The sequence below is a fragment of the Schistocerca piceifrons genome, chromosome 7 (genome assembly GCF_021461385.2).
Source record: "Schistocerca piceifrons isolate TAMUIC-IGC-003096 chromosome 7, iqSchPice1.1, whole genome shotgun sequence".
Lineage (NCBI taxonomy): Eukaryota > Metazoa > Arthropoda > Insecta > Orthoptera > Acrididae > Schistocerca > Schistocerca piceifrons.
In genome coordinates this window covers 128,132,260-128,154,807 of record NC_060144.1, presented here as the reverse complement: position 1 = coordinate 128,154,807, position 22,548 = coordinate 128,132,260, and the positions used below count along the sequence as shown (strand labels likewise).

The 22,548-nt window shown below is 43.9% G+C and overlaps 1 protein-coding gene across 1 annotated transcript in view; it reads left to right on the top strand.

Moving 5' to 3' along the window:
- Positions 1-22,548, top strand: part of LOC124805151 (exosome complex component RRP46) — a 59,485-nt gene that overhangs the window by 892 nt on the left and 36,045 nt on the right. The window contains exon 2 of the mRNA XM_047265621.1: positions 12,047-12,160. Within this exon, the coding sequence (XP_047121577.1) occupies positions 12,047-12,160 (114 nt within the window). The remainder of the gene's footprint in view (positions 1-12,046; positions 12,161-22,548) is intronic.

Here is a 22,548-nt window from a genome sequence, read left to right as displayed (position 1 = left end):
TCTTGTGAAATATACTGACGTATGCGTGACTAGTGTAGCAGGGGATACAACCCGTCGGCTTTGGACAATGACGTCACAAGTCGCCAATCGAGAAGCGATTCTTCTTAGTGTTGTAGCTCCCTTCAGTGGCTGATAAGTGTTTTTTGGCTTTTTAAAAAAAAATCTCACGAGATAGAATAAACAGATCCACTTTATTAAGCAATCAGTAAAAAAACGAAACTGAAACATAACAGCAAAAGCGAAAATGGTAAACTGCTCTCTGGCGACTTGTGACGTCATTGTCCAAAGCCGACGGGTTGTATCCCCTGCTACACTAGACCCGACGTATGCTAAGGTAGAATAACTGTCGTTTTGATTCACTGGAAGTTAAGTAGTTTTAGTTAAGTATGGCTGCTAACTGCTGTGTCCAACTAATTTTAATTGAAACTAGATATGTAGGAAAGTAGCCATGGAAATATTTGAATGAACTATTGCTTCCCTTGGAAGCACGTCACTACAGTGGGATACACCAGAAATAATTTAACAGTAAAGTATAAAAGATTACAATTACGTTTCTTTACGTTCGAGCAGTAAATTTTTGAAAAGTAGCTAAGCCTTACATCTCATTTGTTTGCTATTACTTCTTTTTATTTCTTAATGATCAAATGAGTACAACCACTTACACATGTACAACTGGTACATAATAAGTCATTACAGTTAACATATATCAGTAAAATATAACACATAACAAAACCATACTTATGGAAGTTGTTCATGAACTAACAAGTTTCTAAACACTTATATATTTATTTATATATTCTGTTCACTGTTTGGTTATGAAAAAGAAGTGAAAAAATTGGAAACAGAAAGGCAGGATAACAATTCCAATAGTGAGCTACATGTCCACAACAATAAAATTTGATTATTTGTCATAATACTAGCATACACTTTTCTTCACTTTTTGTCGCAAAATGGTTGGATTTACGGATCCAATGAAGAAAGAGAAGTTTAAGTAGAAGTTAAGGAGTTAAAGATTGTATGAAGATATCATCAAAGGGAAAAATGTGGGCAGTTGGTCACAGTTATGATTGGTGTAAATGAATTCACTAGGCTAACGTGTAATCTTGCTTACTTGAATTACGAATGTACTTTTGGAGCAAACTCATTAAATCTACACTCTTTAATGTCAAAACAGTGGAGGGTAGATCTCAAAAACAAAGATGATAGGGGCGAAATTTCCAGTGAGCCTAATGCAGGCTCTAAATTCGGCAAATTTGTAAGTTTGACAGCTATTTTAGGAAAGAAATTGTTAAATGCAATGCCAGAAAATCTTTTCGGAAACATTAGATCACTACGTATATCACAGTATATTCAGAATGAAAAAAGTATATGCAAAGTACCAGAACAAGTAAGATTCCAAAGTACTTTCATAGTATAATGCAGATTTTAGGTAGTGTGCACTGTTACACGTGTAGCCTACTGATACTACTAGTTGGTCATTTTCAACTCGGTGTATACTTAACTTGCATTTACAGTGTTTGAACCTGAAGCTTATAAAGACAAAATGTCTTGTCACCATGTGAAATAAGTGCAAGTAGTCTAGTGTCTGCAGAAAAGTTGATTTATTTATTTTTCTTCCTTCTTTTGCCTGGTACTCTGATGTTGCATAGTTTAGTTATTCACTTTTTCCATGGATTGTAATTGTGGTATTACTATTACAGTCCACTTGCCTTCTTCCTGTGTCACATTAACACTGAATGCTAGGTACTGTAAGTTATTTCTCAAGGTCGTATTTCTGCACTTTACATCTACATAGATACTGTGCAAGCTACTGTACAGTGCATGGCAGAGGGTACCTTGTACCACTACTGGTCATTTCCTTTTGTGTTCCACTTGCAAATAGAGCAAGGAGAAAACTATTGTCTATATTCCTCCTTATGAGCCCTAATTTCTTATATCTTGTCTTTGTTGTCCTTCTGTGCTATGTATGTTGGTAGCAGTAAGAATCATGTGGCAGTTATTTTCAAATGCCAGTTCTCTAAATTTTCTTGACAGTGTTTCTTGAAAAGAATGTCGCGTTCCCTCCAGGGTTTCCCATTTGAGTACCCTAAGCACCTCTGTAAAACTTATGTGTTGTTTGAACCTACCGGTAACAAATTTACCAACCTGCCACTGAATTGCTTCTGTGCCTTCCTTCAGTCCAATCTGGTATGGATCTCAAACACTCAATCAGTACTCAAGACTAGGTCACACCAGCATCCTATAGGCAGTCTCCATTACAGATGACCCACTCTTTCTTAAAATTCTGCCAATAAACTGAAACTGACCATTTGCCTTTCACACCACAGTTCTCACATGCTCGTTCCAACTTGTATCGCTTTGCAGTGTTCCCACAGACTTGACTATGTGAAGCAGTACACTCGTATATCTGTGTGTGAACATTAAAAGTTTGTTCTTGCTACTCATCCGCATTAAATTACATTTTTTCCACGTCTAGGGCTCTCTGCCATTCATCACACCAACTGAAAATTTTGTCTGAGTTGTCTTGCACCTTCTCCAGTCACTCAACTTCAACTCTGTACTGTACACGATGGCATTGTAGGCAAACAGCCACAGACTGCTACCTACCCAGCCCGCCAAATCATTTATGTATATAGAGAACAACAGTGGTCCACACTTCCATGGGGCACTCCCAATGAACACTCACCGTCAAGGACAAAATACTGGGTTCTATTACTTAAAAATTCTTAGAGCCACTCGCATATCTGTGAATTTATTCCATATGCACGTACCTTTGTTAATAGCTTGCAGTGGGGCACCATGTCAAATGCTTTCCAGAAATATGGAATGTGCCTGTTGCCCTTCATCTATAGTTCGCATTATATCATGTGAGAAAAGGGCAGGCTGAGTTTTGTACCAGCAATGCCGTCTAAAACCATGGTGATTTGTGGACATAATCTTCTCAGGCTCAAGAAAGTTTAGTATATTCAAACTGAGAAAATGTTCAAGGATTCTGCAGCGAACAGAAGTTAGGGGTATTAGTCTGTAATTTTGTGTAACTTTGCAGGTCCATTCTTTTACCATTCGTATATACTGGAGTCAACTGCACCTTTTTCCAGTCGCTTAGAACTTTGTGCTCAATGAGAGATTCACAGTGAATGCATGCCAGGTAAGGGGCTAATGCTGTAGAATACTCTTTGTAAGTCGAATTGGTATTCCATCCGGACCTGGTGATTTATTTGCTTTCAAATCTTTCTGTTGGTTCTGTATGTCAGGAATGCTTATTATTATGTTGTCCATATGGAGTCTGTCCAATGGTCAAGTAATGCTATGGTTGTACGATTCTCCTGTGTGAACGATTTCTTGAACATGAAATTTAAAACTTTGGCTATCATTTTGCTATCTTCAACTGCCATGCCAAGCTGGTTAATAAGGGACTAAATGGAAGCCTGAGACCCACTTATCCATTTTAGCTACGAACAGAATTTCCTTGGATTCTATGCCAGATCTTTTGCTGAGGTGTGACAGTGGTAGTTGTATGCTTCGCACATACATCTTTTCACAGATGCATGAATCTCTGCTAACCTTTGCTTGTCATCATTTGTGCATTCCCTTTTGAACCAAGAGTGCAACAGCCTCTGTTTCCTCAGCATTTTCCGAATTTCATTATTAAACCATGGTGAGTCTTTTTCCATCCATTATCCATTTACTAGGCGCATAACTTTCCAGACCACGATTTACAATCTGCTTAAACTTTCCTCTGCACCCATCTTACTGGAACTAAGTGATGCCAGTTCACTGTCTAAGTGAGATGCTAATAACTGCTTATCTGTTCTATCTAATAGAAACACTCTCGTAGCCCCCCCCCCCAGGGGGTCCACAACTCTTTTGTGGACACGTGCGTAGCGAGCACGGGACCCCGAGCTAATGTGGCCCTCCTTCCTTTCCGGGCTGCATACCTTCCCTTCCCTTTCCGCATCCTTCCCCGTCCCCCATCTTTGCCCCCCCCCCCCCCCCTCACCACTGGCTCTTTCCTTCCCTTTCTCCCCCTCTGGGAGTATGGTTTGTGCCTACGTCCGGAGACGGACGCTCAAAACTGTTCCAAATTCCTTGCTTTCTACACTTGCAAGTCCTCGTCCTTCCTCTGTCCTTCTCTTTTCCTTCCCTCTTCTCTTTGCCCTTTTCTCTGCTGCGGCATTTGAGACCCCCTCTTCTTTCCTTTCCCTTTCTCTTTTTTCCACCCTGTGCGTGTCTGAAGGCCGACCCACGCACTTCCATGCGTAGCCGGTGACGGGGTAACGCGTAATTCCCCGCCCCGGGTAGACAGGTAGGACACGTACGTACCCCCTGGTAATGGCCAGGCCCAGGGAGGGGTGATTACCCGAGCTGATACCTTCCGAAAGTGCCGATTGGTCCCTCCGTCCGTTTGTCGGGAGGTGTGACCTGACGTGTGAACAATCACCTAAGGCGGGTGTGCCCTCAGTGAGGGCCCCCACAAGGGAGGAGCGCGCCATCGGAGACGCCGGTAATCATGGGGGATTCTTCCGCAATGGTTTCCTCACCTTCCACAATGTCTGCTCACAAACGTAAGTTCACTGAGTCTCAGCCACAGACGGTTCTTCCATCGTTGCCACAGTTCCTTGTTGTTTCTCGGTCTGACGAAGGTCACGACTTCTCCACGGTCAACCCTTTCATTATTCAGAAAGGTGTCGACGCAATTGCAGGTCCTGTAAAGTCTTGTTCCAGATTACGGAATGGCACCCTGTTGTTAGAAACACACAGTGCCCTCCAGGCACAAAAATTGCTGCGTACTTCTCTGCTCCACACCTTCCCTGTCCGGGTGGAACCGCACCGTACCTTAAATTCCTCGCGTGGAGTCATTTATACACGCTCCCTCCATGGATTGTCTGACGAAGAAATTCAGCGCTACCTGTCTGACCAGGGCGTAACGGCTGTTCATAGGGTTCTGAAAAGGGTTGACACGAACATCATTCCAACCCGCACTGTCTTCTTGACATTTGACAAAGTTCAACTCCCATCAAAAATCAAAGCAGGCTATGAGATAATTTCCGTTCGCCCTTACGTCCCAAACCCTACGCGTTGCTATCGATGTCAGCGGTTCAATCACACCAGCCAGTCCTGTTCCAATCCGGCCAAATGTGTTACGTGTGGCAAGGATGCCCATGAGGGTGCTTGTCCACCTCCATCCCCTCGCTGCATCAACTGTATGGGTGACCACGCTGCTTCCTCTCGAGATTGCCCCGTTTTTAAGGACGAAAAGCTTATCCAGGAAATAAGAGTGAAGGAAAAGGTGTCGACCTTTGCTGCTCGAAAATTATTCGCCAGTTGACAGCCCACCGTGCCTCAGACAGGAAAATACAGCACTGTCCTTGCTGCTCCTCGGCCAACAAAGGAGGTGGCCACGCAGACTTGCAACCTCACCTTTAGTACCACGGTCGTCAGATCGGCCAGCGCAAAGATCGCCCGTTCAACCTCACCACTTTCGCCTGCCCACTCTATGGCTCACCCTTCATCGGGTTCTGCTAAATCTCGAGCCCAAAAGTCAGACGCCAAGTCTTCGAAAAAAGAGCATACTCGTGAAGAGTTTTTACGTACCGCAACTTCACAACCATCGGTTCCTCCTTCATCTAAACACCATACTTCCAAGAAGGCTACAAAGAAACACAGTTCCTCTCCTTCTCCGCCAAGGCGTGTCCCATCTACAGCACCACCTGGCGGAAATCGCCCTCGGCCGTGTTCTGTGTCGCCGAGGCGCACTGCTGGTGGCCGGTCAACCGGCCGATCGCTGGTGGCAGGAGCTGCTCCTGACCAACCTATGGATCAGGATCTTCTGCCTTCAACTGAATGCCATTCCATGCTGTCGGTCGCAAGCTCTGAGCAGTCGTTGAGTTGACAGCACCCTTGGTCACATTCCTCCATTTTCTGTTCACCCTATGTCCATTATCCAGTGGAATATCCGCGGCATTCGAGCCAATCGGGATGAATTGTCGATCCTCTTACGATCCTACTCGCCGGTCATCTTCTGTCTTCAGGAAACAAAGCTGCGTCCCCATGACCGCTTTGTTCTCCCTCATTTTCAGTCCGTCCGATATGACCTCCCCTCTGTTGAAGGCACTCCAGCCCATGGAGGACTCATGATTCTTCTCCATGATACTCTCCATTATCACCCAATCCCCTTAAACAGTTCCTTCCAAGCTGTCGCCGTCCATCTTTCCCTTTCTGGATACACGTTCTCTCTTTGTACGGTATACATTCCATCGTCCACACCAATGGCACGAGCTGATCTCCTTCATCTTCTTGGTCAGCTTCCACCCCCCTATTTGCTGGTTGGGGACTTAAATGCCCACCACCCGCTTTGGGGATCTCCACATCCTTGTCCACGTGGCTCACTATTGCTAGACGTCTTCCACCAAGTGGTTCTAGTTTGCCTCAACACTGGGGTCCCCACATTTTTTTCTGCCTCCACGACGAATTTATCACATTTGGACCTTGTGGTCGGTACTGTTCCGCTAGCTCGGCACTTCGAATGGTTTGCCCTTGATGATACACACTCGAGTGACCACTTTCCATGTGTTCTTAGACTGCAGCCTCAACTGCCATATATGCGCTCGCGATGCTGGCAGTTTGCCCAAGCCGATTGGACACTTTTTTCGTCTCTAGCGACATTCGATGACCGTCGCTTTCCCAGCGTCGACGATGAGGTCACACATATTACCGAAGTTATTCTTACAGCTGCGGAACGTTCAATACCACGCACCTCCGAATTGGCCCGGCGCCCCCCAGTTCCTTGGTGGAACGAGGCATGCCGTGACGCAATACGTGAGCGGCGACGTGCTCTTCGCATTTTCCGTCACCATCCAACTTTGGCCAACTGTATCCGATATAAGCAGCTCCGTGCGCGATGCCGTCGCGTCATCCGCGATAGCAAGAAGGCAAGCTGGAAATTCTTTATTAGCTCATTTAACACCTTCACTCCCTCCTCGGAAGTTTGGAGTCGGCTTCGACGGTTCTCAGGCGCGCCTAGTTTCTCCCCGGTCTCTGGGCTCACTGTCGCGCATGATACCTTAGTGGACCCCGTCGCAATTTCTAACTCATTGGGTCAGCACTTTGCTGAGATTTCGAGCTCTTCAAATTACCCGCCAGCGTTTCTCCCGAAGACACTTGCAGCAGAAGTGCGACATCTTGCTTTCTCCTCTCAAAATCACGAAAGCTACAATACTGTTTTCTCCATGCGGGAACTCCAACATGCCCTCTCTTCTTCTCGCTCCTCCGCCCCAGGACCGGATGGTATCCATGTCCAAATGTTGCTGCATTTATCAACCCATAGTCTGCGTTACCTCCTTCGCCTTTATAATCGAATTTGGACCGACAGTACCTTTCCCAGACGATGGCGGGAAGCTATTGTCGTTCCCATTCCGAAACCTGGAAAGGACAAACATCTCCCCTCTAGCTATCGCCCCATTTCTCTCACGAGTAGTGTCTGTAAGGTTTTGGAGCGTATGGTGAATTACCGTTTAGCTTGGTGGCTGGAATCCCGCAGTCTTTTAACACCAGCCCAATGCGGATTCCGAAAGCATCGTTCTGCAGTTGACCATCTTGTTGCTCTCTCCACTTATATCATGAACAATTTTCTCCGAAAACGCCAAACGGTAGCAATATTTTTTGATCTGGAGAGAGCATACGATACCTGTTGGAGGACAGGCATCCTCCGCACACTGTTCTCTTGGGGCTTTCGAGGCCGGCTGCCCCTTTTTCTTCGCGAATTTATGGCAGAGCGCACATTTAGGGTGCGGGTGAACACTACTCTCTCCCGTACTTTCTCCCAAGAAAACGAGGTACCCCAGGGCTCCGTGCTGAGTGTTGTACTGTTTGCCATTGCCATAAATCCAATTATGGATTGTCTCCTTCCTGATGTCTCGGGCTCCCTTTTTGTGGACGATTTTGTGATCTACCACAGCTCTCAACGGACCAGCCTTCTTGAAAGACGTCTTCAAGGATGTCTCGATCGCCTCCACTCGTGGAGCATCGAAACCGGCTTCCGTTTCTCACCCAGTAAGACCGTTTGTGTTAATTTTTGGCGATGTAAGGAGTTTCTTCCGCCCTCCTTACATCTAGGTCCTGTCAACCTTCCGTTTTCAGACGTCGCTAAATTCTTGGGTCTTATGTTTGACAGAAAACTGTGCTGGTCCTCCCACGTTTCCTATCTTTCGGCTCGCTGTCTGCGTTCCCTTAACACCCCCCGTGTCCTGAATGGTACCTCCTGGGGAGCGGACCGAGTGGTCCTTCTCCGCCTCTATTGTGCCTTAGTGCGCTCGAAATTGGATTATGGAAGCATAGTCTACTCCTCTGCTCGGCCGTCTATTCTTCGGCGTCTCGACTCTATCCACCACCGTGGATTACGTTTAGTGTCTGGAGCTTTTTACACCAGCCCTGTGGAAAGCCTTTATGCTGAGACTACTGAACCTCCGCTGTCCAATCGACGGGCAGTCCTTCTGAGTCGTTATGCTAGCCATCTGCCTTCCATGCCTGCTAATCCAGTCCATGACCTTTTTTTCGACGCCTGCTTTGATGTAGGGTATGCAGGCCGCTCCTCCTCCCCACTACCCCCGGGAGTCTGCTTCCGTCAACTGCTCCATTCTCTTTCCTTCCGCTTTCCTAAAACTTTCTTGACAACTTGGGGTACAGCACCGCCTTGGCTCCGCCCCCGGATCTACTTGCTCCGTGACCTTTGTCAATTTCCCAAGGATGGTACCCCTACACTTATTTATCGTTGGGCATTTGCTGCTCTATGTGCACAAATGACGGACACCACATTTATTTACACTGACGGCTCGAAAACATCGTTAGGTGTAGGGAGTGCCTCTATTGTTGGCGACACCCCAAATCACTTTCGGCTTCCCGACCAGTGTTCAGTTTATACTGCGGAGCTTTACGCTGTTCTCCAGGCTGTCCACTACATCCGCTGCCATCAGCGGATACAGTACGTAATCTGCTCAGATTCTCTCAGCTCTCTCCTCAGTCTCCAAGCTCTTTTTTCCTGTGCACCCTCTGGTCCACCGGATTCAGGACTGTCTGCGCTTGCTCCACCTGGGGGGCGTCTCGGTGGCGTTCCTCTGGCTCCCGGGACACGCTGGTATCTGTGGGAATGAGGCGGCCGATATAGCTGCCAAGGCTGCAGTCTCTCTTCCTCGGCCAGCTATTCAGTCGCTTCCCTTCACCGATCTACGGAGCGGTTTATGTCGCAAAGTTGCTCAATTATGGCATGCGCATTGGTCAACACTTCCCCATAATAAATTGCGGGAAGTGAAAGCCCTTCCTTGCGCTTGGACCTCTTCCTCCCGAACGCGTCGTCGGGAGGAGGTAATTTTAGCTAGACTCCGGATAGGGCACTGTCTTTTTAGCCATCCCCACTGCTCTCAGCTGTGGACGGTAAGACACCTTTTAATTGAATGCCCCTATTTTAATCCGTTACACTCCCGTCTACAGCTATCGCCTGATCTATCGTCGATTTTAGCAGATGACACGCGCTCAGCCGACCGCGTTCTCCAGTTTATTAGTGACAGTGAAATGACGTCAGTCATTTGAAGCTTTTTTTTGGGACAACCAACCCCTTTCTGTAGTGGATTTTTAAGCATTCCTTCTGCTTTTAGTTTCTCCAATTTTATGACTTTGTTCCCCTTGCTGCTGGTTTTAAATTTCGGTTTTTTACTGTTTCCTAAGTCACGGGCTGGGCGCTAATGACCATAGCAGTTTTGCGCCCAAAAAAAAAAAAAACTCTCGTAGCCTTTTTGAATGATTTATTAACTTTCATAATCATAGCCTCTATAATGACATTATGATCACTAATCCCCACTTCTATACTGACATTATTGATAAGGTCTGGCCTGTTTGTGGCTACAAGGTCCAAGATATTTCCATTGTGTGTGGGCTGCTGAGCTAGCTGCTCAAAACAGTTTCAAAAGTATTTCACATGATTGTTTGTCTGCAGTCCCCTGCAATGAATCCATAGACATCCCAGTCCATACTCGGTAGGTTAAAGTAACCTCCGACTAGTATTGTGTGATCAGGGTATTTACACACTATTGACTGTAGACTTGCTTTGAATGATTCTAGAACTGTTACAGTGGGTGGCTGGTAAAAACATCCAACAATTAACTTGGTTTCACCTACACTTGTTATATATGACCAGATAACTTCAGTGTCACACTCAACTTCGACCTCACTAGAGGCAATATCATTGTCAACTGCGATGAACATGCCCCTCTATAGCCTCTGCTTTTTTGTGATTCATTACTGACAAACTTCGTGTGGGAGTAAATGTGACGTGAGTCTCTTGTCAATATGGGGAGTTGTTTAACAAGCTTTCCATGCGAGGTTCTTAAGTGGATGCACACTTCTTTGAATGTGTCTGTCTGTATAAATACCTTGTCACTCAAACACTCTATTATTAAACCTATTGCAACATAATCAATAAGAAGAACCCTTTTGAATTTGAAGCAAGACTGGCCATTATCTCTCAGGCAAATGAAAGGAGCATCGTCTTCTTTTTGTGCTAGACCACTGGCTGCCATCCTCTGTTTTGATTATTGTTGCTTTTAGCATAGAGTAATGTATCCACAATTCATTCAAATTAAAAACTTTTTGCACTGTATCAGTTTATTACTTTTAATATGATCTCAGCATCACTGAGAAATCAGTTTTTACATTCACGTTTTGCTCGCTACAACGTGTGCCCGCATTCAGAGTGTAACATACTCTTTCTTTGTGAATGATCGTGATCCTCTCTCTTTCATCGCCTACTACCCAGTACCATACTGTGCATTTTTCGATATTTCAAAGTGCGATTGTAAACTTGAGATGTCCTTACATAGAATATTTAAAGGATGAGGAAATTCCCCATTAATATTCACAAACTTTGGATGAATTTTCATTGGCAGTAAACCTTCAAAATATGTTCGACAGAAGTTCTTAAAAATGCTATTAGGCCAAGTTGACCCACAGATGAAGTTGACCATTGACTCAGATTAGCCTATGTCATCGTAGTATTGCAGCTGAGTAGGTCGCAGAGTTCTAAGCTGCAGTATTCACATTCAGGATTATGACAGTTTAACGCCTGTCCTACTAAACAGATTTAGGTTTTCCCTGATTTTCCTAAACTGCTCAAAGCAGATGCTGTGACGGCCCTGCTCTCCATTAAAATGGTCTTGGTCAATTTCTCTCCCCAGTCTGAGCATTCTCTGCCTCTAATGACTTCATTGTCAGTCAGGCATTAAACGCTAATAATCCTGTCTTTCCTCACAGTGCTGCAGAAGTGTCACATGATCTACCCTTAAGGTACTGAGTGGATTGGATCACAGATAAGATGTATGCAAATATTTCCCACATACCATTGATATTTACCCAGTAAAGCATTTTTAAGTTCAGGCCAACTTTTAACTCAAAGACTAATTTATTTAAATGAAATTACACAGTTTCAGTGACTCTTCTGCTCATATACAGATATGATTTTTATGTATATAGACTGAAGCAGTGAGTGAATATTTGTACTAAGGTCAGGAATCAAACACTGGTGTCCTACTTACTCAGGGGAATTTAAAGTAGCCTGGGGCGGCAGCAAGAATTTGGATCGAGGAGGGAGGTTTGCCAGGGTAATCTATGCAGTTGTGTGAACTGCTGTGCCGAGGTGGTTAGTGGCTAAATTACCTGTGTAGTAAGCAGGAGACTCACATTTGATTCCCGGCCTTGGTACAAATTTTCACTTCCTGCTTCAGTCTATATACATAGAAACTAATTTATTTTCCATGAAATTTTGTATATGTGTGTTCAGTTTGTAGGTATTAGGGACTATATGCAGAAAAACTCTTAAGCCGATCACTAAGAGCAAAATAGACACCTAGTACTATATTATCTCTATCAATCACATCCTCTTTTTGCACTGATAACATCACATCAGTCCATTGTTTGCAAAACCTTTCACTGTGCGATTGCCTTTTGTCTCCATTAGATATGGTGTACTGTCACTTACATTGCTGAGTTCATTTTCCAGGAAATACAGCTGTAATGGCTGGTGTATTTGGACCTGCAGAAGTCAAGCTGTCGAAGATTTTAATCGACCGAGCAAACGTGGAAGCCATTTATCGTCCGAAAACAGGTCTTCCGAGTAAGTATAAGATATTAGTGACATATCAATATAATGGAAGGAAACATTCCACGTGGGAAAAATTATATATAAAAACAAAGATGAGGTGACTTACCGAACAAAAGCGCTGGCAGGTCGATAGACACACAAACAAACACAAACATACACACAAAATTCAAGCTTTCGCAACAAACTGTTGCCTCATCAGGAAAGAGGGAAGGAGAGGGGAAGATGAAAGGAAGTGGGTTTTAAGGGAGAGGGTAAGGAGTCATTCCAATCCCGGGAGCGGAAAGACTTACCTTAGGGGGAAAAAAGGACAGGTATACACTCGCACACACGCACATATCCATCCACACATACAGACACAAGCAGACATATTTAAAGACAAAGAGTCTTTGTCTTTAAATATGTCTGCTTGTGTCTGTATGTGTGGATGGATATGTGCGTGTGTGCGAGTGTATACCTTTCCTTTTTTCCCCCTAAGGTAAGTCTTTCCGCTCCCGGGATTGGAATGACTCCTTACCCTCTCCCTTAAAACCCACTTCCTTTCGTCTTCCCCTCTCCTTCCCTCTTTCCTGATGAGGCAACAGTTTGTTGCGAAAGCTTGAATTTTGTGTGTTTGTTTGTGTGTCTATCGACCTGCCAGCGCTTTTGTTCGGTAAGTCACCTCATCTTTGTTTTTATATATAATATTAGAGACATAGTATGATTTAATGGCAACACCTATGTGTCCATCATGGAAAATTATGGGCTGGAAGAAATGTTACAATTTGAACATGTCTGCCCTCTTTCTTTTTGTAAACAGAAGCTACTTTCAAAGAGGTAGCCTTTTATTCAGTTTTTCTTCACCTCTCCTTGTCATCCCTTTGCTCCAGAGTAAAAGAAATGGCAAGAGACAGGAAAATCATATTTAAGTGTGGATCAAATCTGGAAGCTCGGAATTTATGGCAGAGACAGTAGAGCATTACTCCTGCTTAAACTAAGCAAATCAGGGAAGAGAGAAAAAGAGGTATGTCTTGTGAGCTAATAATGGAATAAAGGATACTTTCCATTAACACGTTGGCTTTATTTTTAAAAAAATAATTTAAAGAGTGAAGGTAACAACTCTTCTAATAGTGAACCTTCAGCAAGCATGTGAGAAAGAATGAGAACACTGCTACCTTCAGGGCTACAGAGTATAGGTACTCCTGCTGGGCTACAGTGTCTGTAGAGTGATCGTGGTGGGCAGTAATGTCGGGTAGAGTGAATGAGGCAGACGATGAGAGGCAACAGCATGCACAGGGTAGGAATGTGGCTTCGCCTGCAATCAGGGTGAGTTTTGCCCAGTGACTGGGAGGAGTGGTTTGGAATAGAGATAGAGAGAATGGAGAAAGGAGAGAGAATGGGGGGAGCGGGGAAGGGTGGGTTGCAGGGCAAGTTAAGTGAAGATCATGGAGGTGGGTGCGGGGCAGTGACTAGCAGAGGCCAAGGCTAGGATGACTATGGCTCTGTAGGACGTGTCGCAAGGATGATTTTTCATACACTTTATTTGGAGAAGCTGATATCCAGGGGAAACATCTGTACCGCATAGGTTGTGACATCACCATCAAAATAGAGGATTTTGTGCTAGGTAGTGTGGTCTGCCACTGAGCTGTCACCTCTGCTCAATCAGATGCTTGAGTGGTGATGTGCCCATGTAAAAGGAATAGCATTGTGCCCATGTAAAGGGAATGGCGGAGGCAGAATATGACTTAGCTCCATTCACAGGTGTCCCTGCCTCTGATGGGATAGGGTCAGCCTATGAAAGCAGTGGAGTTTGATGTACTAGATGGGTGCAACAGACTGGTTTTGTACCCAGATTTTCTCTCAGAGGTAAGACTCATGTGGCAAGGAGTTGGCAGAAGGTGTGGAACAAGGACAGACTAGAATATTAGTTAGATTAGTTTGTGGCAGAATAACACTTTTGGGAGGGATGGAGAGGATTGGTGGTGGGATGGTGCCTCACTTTTAGGCACAATGAAAAATAGATGAAGTTCTGATCAAGGATATGATTAAGTTGTTTCATTGGGGGATGGTATATTGGGTTGTGAGTGGGGAGGGGGAGGGAGGGGAGTGAAAGGCTCCTTTATAGTTCATTTGTGTGAGTGGAGTATTAATGGTACGTGTGGATACATTTGGGAAATCTGACTGCTGACAAGATTTTGGGGCAGGATGAGTGGTAATGCCTCTCTGCAAAGGCTTTTGTAAGACCTTCAGCCTATGGGACAAGAGTTTCATCAACACTGCAGATAACTGTCCACAGATGGGAAGACTGTCCGGAAGATTTTTTTTTAGTGTGGAATGGGGAGAAATATCGTGCAGTTGCTGTCGATGGTTAGTGGACTTGATTCAGATAGAGGTTCGAATGAAGCAATTTGAGATGTGGAGATGCATGTTCGATTGAGGAAAGAGTGTCTCGTTCCTGCATCCGGATCACCAATGAACCTGAACGAGAGAGGGGATTTGGGATTTTGGGTATCTGGGAACATTTTCTCTACACGTCCCATACACAGGTTGGCATAGTAGGGTGCCAGTCGGGTGTTCACAGCAGTGCCTCAGATTTGTTTGTATATATTAACCTCATGGAGAAGTAGCTATTTACTGGGATACAGTTCTTGATATGCGTAAGGAAGGAGGTGAAGTATTTCGAGCCAATACGATATTAGGAGACATAGTGTTTGATAGCTGCCAGGTTGTGGATATGGAGGATGGTGGTATATAGGTAGGTAGTACTGATCCAGGTGGTAATGAGCTGGGGATGAAGAAGGAAGTGCTGTACTATTGTACACATGGTGCTCACTCTGCAGTTTGTCAATTCTCAAACTACACTCCTGGAAATGGAAAAAAGAACACATTGACACCGGTGTGTCAGACCCACCATACTTGCTCCGGACACTGCGAGAGGGCTGTACAAGCAATGATCACACGCACGGCACAGCGGACAAACCAGGAACCGCGGTGTTGGCCGTCGAATGGCGCTAGCTGCGCAGCATTTGTGCACCGCCGCTGTCAGTGTCAGCCAGTTTGCCGTGGCATACGGAGCTCCATCGCAGTCTTTAACACTGGTAGCATGCCGCGACAGCGTGGACGTGAACCGTATGTGCAGTTGACGGACTTTGAGCGAGGGCGTATAGTGAGCATGCGGGAGGCCGGGTGGACGTACCGCCGAATTGCTCAACACGTGGGGCGTGAGGTCTCCACAGTACATCGATGTTGTCGCCAGTGGTCGGCGGAAGGTGCACGAGCCCGTCGACCTGGGACCGGACCGCAGCGACGCACGGATGCACGCCAAGACCGTAGGATCCTACGCAGTGCCGTAGGGGACCGCACCGCCACTTCCCAGCAAATCAGGGACACTGTTGCTCCTGGGGTATCGGCGAGGACCATTCGCAACCGTCTCCATGAAGCTGGGCTACGGTCCCGCACACCGTTAGGCCGTCTTCCGCTCACGCCCCAACATCGTGCAGCCCGCCTCCAGTGGTGTCGCGACAGGCGTGAATGGAGGGACGAATGGAGACGTGTCGTCTTCAGCGATGAGAGTCGCTTCTGCCTTGGTGCCAATGATGGTCGTATGCGTGTTTGGCGCCGTGCAGGTGAGCGCCACAATCAGGACTGCATACGACCGAGGCACACAGGGCCAACACCCGGCATCATGGTGTGGGGAGCGATCTCCTACACTGGCCGTACACCACTGGTGATCGTCGAGGGGACACTGAATAGTGCACGGTACATCCAAACCGTCATCGAACCCATCGTTCTACCATTCCTAGACCGGCAAGGGAACTTGCTGTTCCAACAGGACAATGCACGTCCGCATGTATCCCGTGCCACCCAACGTGCTCTAGAAGGTGTAATCAACTACCCTGGCCAGCAAGATCTCCGGATCTGTCCCCCATTGAGCATGTTTGGGACTGGATGAAGCGTCGTCTCACGCGGTCTGCACGTCCAGCACGAACGCTGGTCCAACTGAGGCGCCAGGTGGAAATGGCATGGCAAGCCGTTCCACAGGACTACATCCAGCATCTCTACGATCGTCTCCATGGGAGAATAGCAGCCTGCATTGCTGCGAAAGGTGGATATACACTGTACTAGTGCCGACATTGTGCATGCTCTGTTGCCTGTGTTTATGTGCCTGTGGTTCTGTCAGTGTGATCATGTGATGTATCTGACCCCAGGAATGTGTCAATAAAGTTTCCCCTTCCTGGGACAATGAATTCACGGTGTTCTTATTTCAATTTCCAGGAGTGTATAATTAGGCACACGTGCCCATCATCAGTGGCATCATGTAGAAAAGTGATATTGGTGTTGTTTCATATAATTTAACTTACCTTATATTCTGATTTCTTAGCACATTACAAAGACATTTCCCAATAGCAGCTATACAATTATCTAAGGATATGATACTTTTAATCAGCATATTAATTTTGGATAATGTGTAATTTCCAGAGTCAATTGCTTCACATCCCAAGATAATTTGATTTGTTTGTCTAATGGATTATATAATTTTATTTCTGAATTTTACTGTCTGTGTTAATGGAACACCCAGACAAAGGAATGTATTTGTGAGAATATTGGTGAAATTTTCGATAATTTTTTTATTTTTTAGTACAGTCTGTCCATTCAAAATGTCAGGATGTTTTGTCAAATATATGAAAATTTCTATCTGGTCTGTATGAATAACAAAACAGTAAAACTGTTGTGTAGGGTGAAGTGGGGTAAGTGTAACCATGGGGTTAGTGTAACCACGGCTTATGGTGCCTTAAAAAAGCTGTATTTTTACCTCTGACCTATCACACATGTTAATTTACTCCTTTCTTTGTTATATTCAACCATAAGTTGTCAAATCTGACATAAATTGGTAATTAATTTTTGGACTTGAATTGACGTCTACATTTTCACTCTGCGAGTGAGTGACATGCTCAGAATTTGGTGGTCTGTCATTTTTGCAGTTTTAAAGATAACTGCACTATTTTTTGGTTACAAACTAACTTTTGCATAATAATTTCAAATATGAGATTCGTTTTACTCTACTGATAAAGCTCTTGATATGCCAGGCATGGTTACACTTGCCCCAACTTTTTCCCATGTGGGGCAAGTGTAACCAATCGGCTGGGGCAAGTGTAACCATGGGGGGTTACACTTCCCCCAAACAAACTTACCGGAACATATTTATTTATTTAAGCCGTAACCTTGTTTTTGCCATCGCACTATATCAACTAAACTGGCCTTCCTGTACATATGGATACCAGAATACTTGATGTGCTGGATTTGTAGGTCTGCTGAGCTTGTGAGAGATATATTTTATTTTTTATTTAAGTCTACTATATTTTTAAACCATGTTTCCTTTTATAAAATATGACACAGAACTGTAAAGAATGCCACCATTTCAATTACAGTACAGTATGTGAAGCATTGTTTGACTGACAACAATGTTGAGCATGATAATTCATCCTGCAGCCAATGGATGTAGCAGGGTTTAAGAGTGTGAAATCTACTTGGGACCAAAAGTTAACTCGTCACCAGAGACATCATCAAGGGGTAAAAATTAGCAAACGTAACTTTTCCAATCTCCTCACTACTGTATGGAATGAAACACCACCTGAATTGTTGAAAAGTGGTTTTCAAAAAGCAGGAATATTCCCTTACAGTAGAGAAGTAATTGATAAAACTAGATATGATCTGGAGGCATATAAAAGATACGTAGCTCATACCAAATCACTGGCAGAAACAAATCCATTGCCAGCTCACGATAATGCAGTCATAGACTGTGTGGAAGCTACATCTCTAACAGAAAGTACTCAGATTTTTGAGAAGCTTCCAGCTGAACAATCTCCAGAATTTTATAGGCCTACATCTACTGAGCCCTTCAGTTCTTCCAGTATCAAAGTTCTTTGTCAACCATTCACAAGCTAACCAATGTTTCATTATGTTCTGTAACTTCTGATTTGTCATTTGAAAGCTTATTATTAGAAACAGTCTGACAGTGTAGTCCCACTGGTAAAACAAAGAAGAAAAGGATTGCACCAGGAGCTGAAGTTATCACTTTTCAAGATGCCATCTATAAAGAATAAGATTTTAAAGGAAACAAGAATAATAAGGAGAAAGCGAAACAAAAAAGCGTTATCGGCATAGAAAAGGGCTTGGTAATGAAAAGTAAATCTTCCAAACAAAGTGCTGTTACTTTATCCGAAATTGCATCTCATGTGGGTAACAAGAAAAAAAGACTGGAAGTTGAATCAACAAGTGCAGGAAGTGAAACTGAAGGAGGCCTATCTTTAATAAGTAGTGATGAAGAAAATGGGACCATAATAACACTCGACGATCTCAGGAAAGAAATGATAAACTGTGAAGAAGAAGAAGAACAGGCAAACTTTTTTGAAGCCAAAGATAAAATTACAGTTGGAAACTATGTTCTGGTAGCTTTTGCAACGAAATATAAGAAAGTTCATTTTATTGGCCAAGTTACCAAAATTAGTGATTTAGGAGATTCAGAAGTGATTTTCCTCAGATGCAAAAATAAGACAAAGCGTGGCAACACATTCTACTGGCCTGACAGAAGAGATGAGACGGAAGTTCCATCCTTTGATGTCATTTCAGTGTTGCCTGAACCTACTTTGGGTCACAAGGGAGACCTGAATTTCGTGTTACATTTGATTCATACAACATTCAGTGACTAAATAATAGTTCAGGCCTAAGTGTGAATATAATAAGTTGAATTAGGGCAGTTTAGCATTAAACACAAATTTCCAACAACTTTAGTTCAATTACCATGAAAGATAATAGAAAGTGAACTTATAAAGTGAATTTTTCATTTCTCTTGAGACTAGATATTTTATTATTTTTGTTAAATTGCCTACTAAAGAAAAAAATATTACTTTTGTAGAATTTAAACTAATAAATTACAGGCCTAAAACAAAAATAAATCATCTATAATGCATTCTGTTTCAGTGTTTTATGGTTTAGGCTAACACTTATTTTTTAGTTTAGCTAACATTTTCTGTGTATTTCATAATATACAAAGAGGCGTGTGCAAAAAAGTTCATATCTTGAGTAAAATTTAAGATATTTTGATAATTTAAAAACCCTCAAATTCAGTAAAAATTGGGTAATCAGGTCACTTACCCCAAGTCTCTTTCACAATGCTCTGTATGGGTACAACAGTGCCCCGAACCATGGGGCAAGTGTAACCTCACAACACAAAATTTTGAAAACAATTATTTGACCATATAACTTTTTTTCAAAAACAAAATGTATATTGTTTAAAAGTCAACAAGTCAAATTTTAAGCATGAGAAATTTCAAAATCATATCTTCAATAACAAGTTGGCAATTTGGCGTCAAAGTTGAACTATGCCAAAACATGGTTACACTTACCCCACTTCACTCTATGTCTTTATTTCTGCATAAACACACTAATCTTCAAAACTACTAAACAGATTTTCATGGGATTTTCACAAGTGCCTGGGTGTAGATTGGGGCAACATATAGGCTTTATTTTATCAAAATCGGAACACACGGGGGGGGGGGGGGGGGGGGGAGGGGGGGAAGATATTGTAGTACAAAGTTCCATCTAAAATTGTCTGCTCAGCTTAGTACTTAGGGTGTTTAATCATCATTGCATAGTACACGGAAGGTCGAATAGATGGCGCCATTAGTATTTTCAGAAGTTTGTTGGTGACAGAAGTGAATGCTGCAATCTTATCTTTACGAATACAAACTAATGGTGGATTTATTTCCCCAGGATACAAAAATTTACCAGTTTTGCAATGTGTATTAAAAAGTTTATAAAATTGCTTTGTTTCATTTGATAGGTTTTACAGATAGTCTTTGATAGGAAAAATGAGTCGTAAGTCATCTTTGTGATTTGGGTGCCTACTCATTCCATTTTGATTTCATTTTGTTTGCATATAAAAATGCCTAGAAAGTGCCAAAGACTTTCTGAATATATCAGACTGGCTAATAGATTGAGGACTAAGTGGTCTCAAGAATCCAATGAAGATCATGATGTGAGACTTGTGGCTTGAGAACATCAGGCTCTTTGAAATTTCTTTCTGAAAGCAAGGCACAGTGTTACTCTCTCATCGAGAGGATCAAGCATTATCTCACTCTTTAGAACTCTTCACTCCGAGACTTTGTTACTTCTCTCCAACACAACACAGAAGCAGCAGAAATTTTAATGGGAAGCGGCACAGGCAAGCGAATTTTTATACTCCAGATCCCACTTATTCCTAACAATTTACCATTTTGCTTTAAATATGTGCAGCTTCCATTACCATAAATAAACTACAATATCAGGTGCTGCATGTTGAGGATGTTAACCTTAGTGTCAGTTGCTTTTCACACTGTCAACTGTACATGTCCCTAGCATGTTAGTGAAGCAAACAGGCTCTTCATGTTCCCAGTCATTTCACTTCCAATGTAGTATACAAGGTAGCTTTAAAAGTAAAAAATAAATACCATGCATACAAAGTCTCGGACACAGCTGTAAATAAATTCCAGGGCAGTGCAGGGCTTCTCAGCTAGTTATGTAACAAATATAATTGATCTAACTAAGCCAGCTAAGTATGAAATGATTGGAGGAGCGGACTACTGGTCACTCACATGAAATATTCAATTCCGTTCCGTAAAATAAAGGAAAGGCAATCACTGACTTATAACTGACTGGTGTATGGCACATCGAAACAAGCAACAGAAACAATATTTTTCTAGCTTCCAAGCTCTTGCTCCTTCTCTAGTAGAAATACACACATTAACACACATAATGAGACAGACATCCAAATGCATACACACTTGGCCACAGCAAGACTTACTGTTGATTGTCGATAGCAGTCGCCTGTGCAGATGGAGATGGTGAGGCGGTTGTGAAGGACACACAAGGTGAGAAGGGGGTAGTAGGCTAGTGTGAGGCATCTTTTGACAAATGGCTCAATGGCTGAATAACAAGACAGAAGGACTTTAGACTATAGAGAATATATGAGGTAGAGAGAGGGAGGGAGAGGAGGAAATGTGAGGAAGGTGGAGATGCAGAGCGAGGTAGGCAAGGAAGAGAGAGAGGAAGAGGAATGGAAAACAGACAGACAGACCTGGGGGGGGGGGGGGGGGAGACCAAATGGAGGGAGGGCGGAGATGGGGGAGTGAGTGATGAGAGAAGGCAATACATGAATTAGACAGGGAAGGGGTTGTGTGGACAGAAGGGAAAAAGTAAGGTGAGAATTGGGAAATGGGTTAGCGGAGGTTTAGCCCAGAGGGATTGCAAGAGTGCAGGATATGCTGAAGAGACAGTTCCCACCTGCATACTTCAGAGAAACTATGTTGTGGTGTGCAGCATGTTCACCAGTGGGTGGTCATGTTGAGGTTTGCCACAGTTTGTAGGTTGTCATTCATGTCAGTAGACATTGGATTACTTGCTGTGCTCACATAGAATGCTGTACAATAATTGCAGCATAGCTGATATGTCTTGGCTGCTTTCACATATCATCCTGCCTTCTATAGGGTAGGAAATGCCGTTCACTGGACTGGGGAGGTGTGGGGTTGGGGGCAGGAGTATGGGACAGATGTTTCACTTGGATTGATCACAAGGGAGTGACCTTTGGGGGTGCAGGATTGTGATAGGGATGGATAAGGATTTTCCCCCCCATGAACCATGGACCTTGCCGTTGGTGGGGAAGCTTGCGTGCCTCAGCGATACAGATAGCCGTACTGTAGGTGCAACCACAACGGAGGGGTATCTGTTGAGAGGCCAGACAAACGTGTGGTTCCTGAAGAGGGGCAGCAGCCTTTTCAGTAGTTGCAAGGGCAACAGTCTGGATGATTGACTGATCTGACCTTGTAACAATAACCAAAACGGCCTTGCTGTGCTGGTACTGCGAACGGCTGAAAGCAAGGGGAAACTACAGCCGTAATTTTTCCCGAGGGCATGCAGCTTTACTGTATGATTACATGATGATGGCGTCCTCTTGGGTAAAATATTCCGGAGGTAAAATAGTCCCCCATTCGGATCTCCGGGCGGGGACTACTCAAGAGGATGTCATTATCAGGAGAAAGAAAACTGGCGTTCTACGGATCGGAGCGTGGAATGTCAGATCCCTTAATCGGGCAGGTAGGTTAAAAAATTTAAAAAGGGAAATGGATAGGTTTAAGTTAGATATAGTGGGAATTAGTGAAGTTCGGTGGCAGGAGGAACAAGACTTCTGGTCAGGTGACCACAGGGTTATAAACACAAAATCAAATAGGGGTAATGCAGGAGTAGGTTTAATAATGAATAGGAAAATAGGAATGCGGGTAAGCTACTACAAACAGCATAGTGAACGCATTATTGTGGCCAAGATAGATACGAAGCCCACACCTACTACAGTAGTACAAGTTTATACGCCAACTAGCTCTGCAGATGAT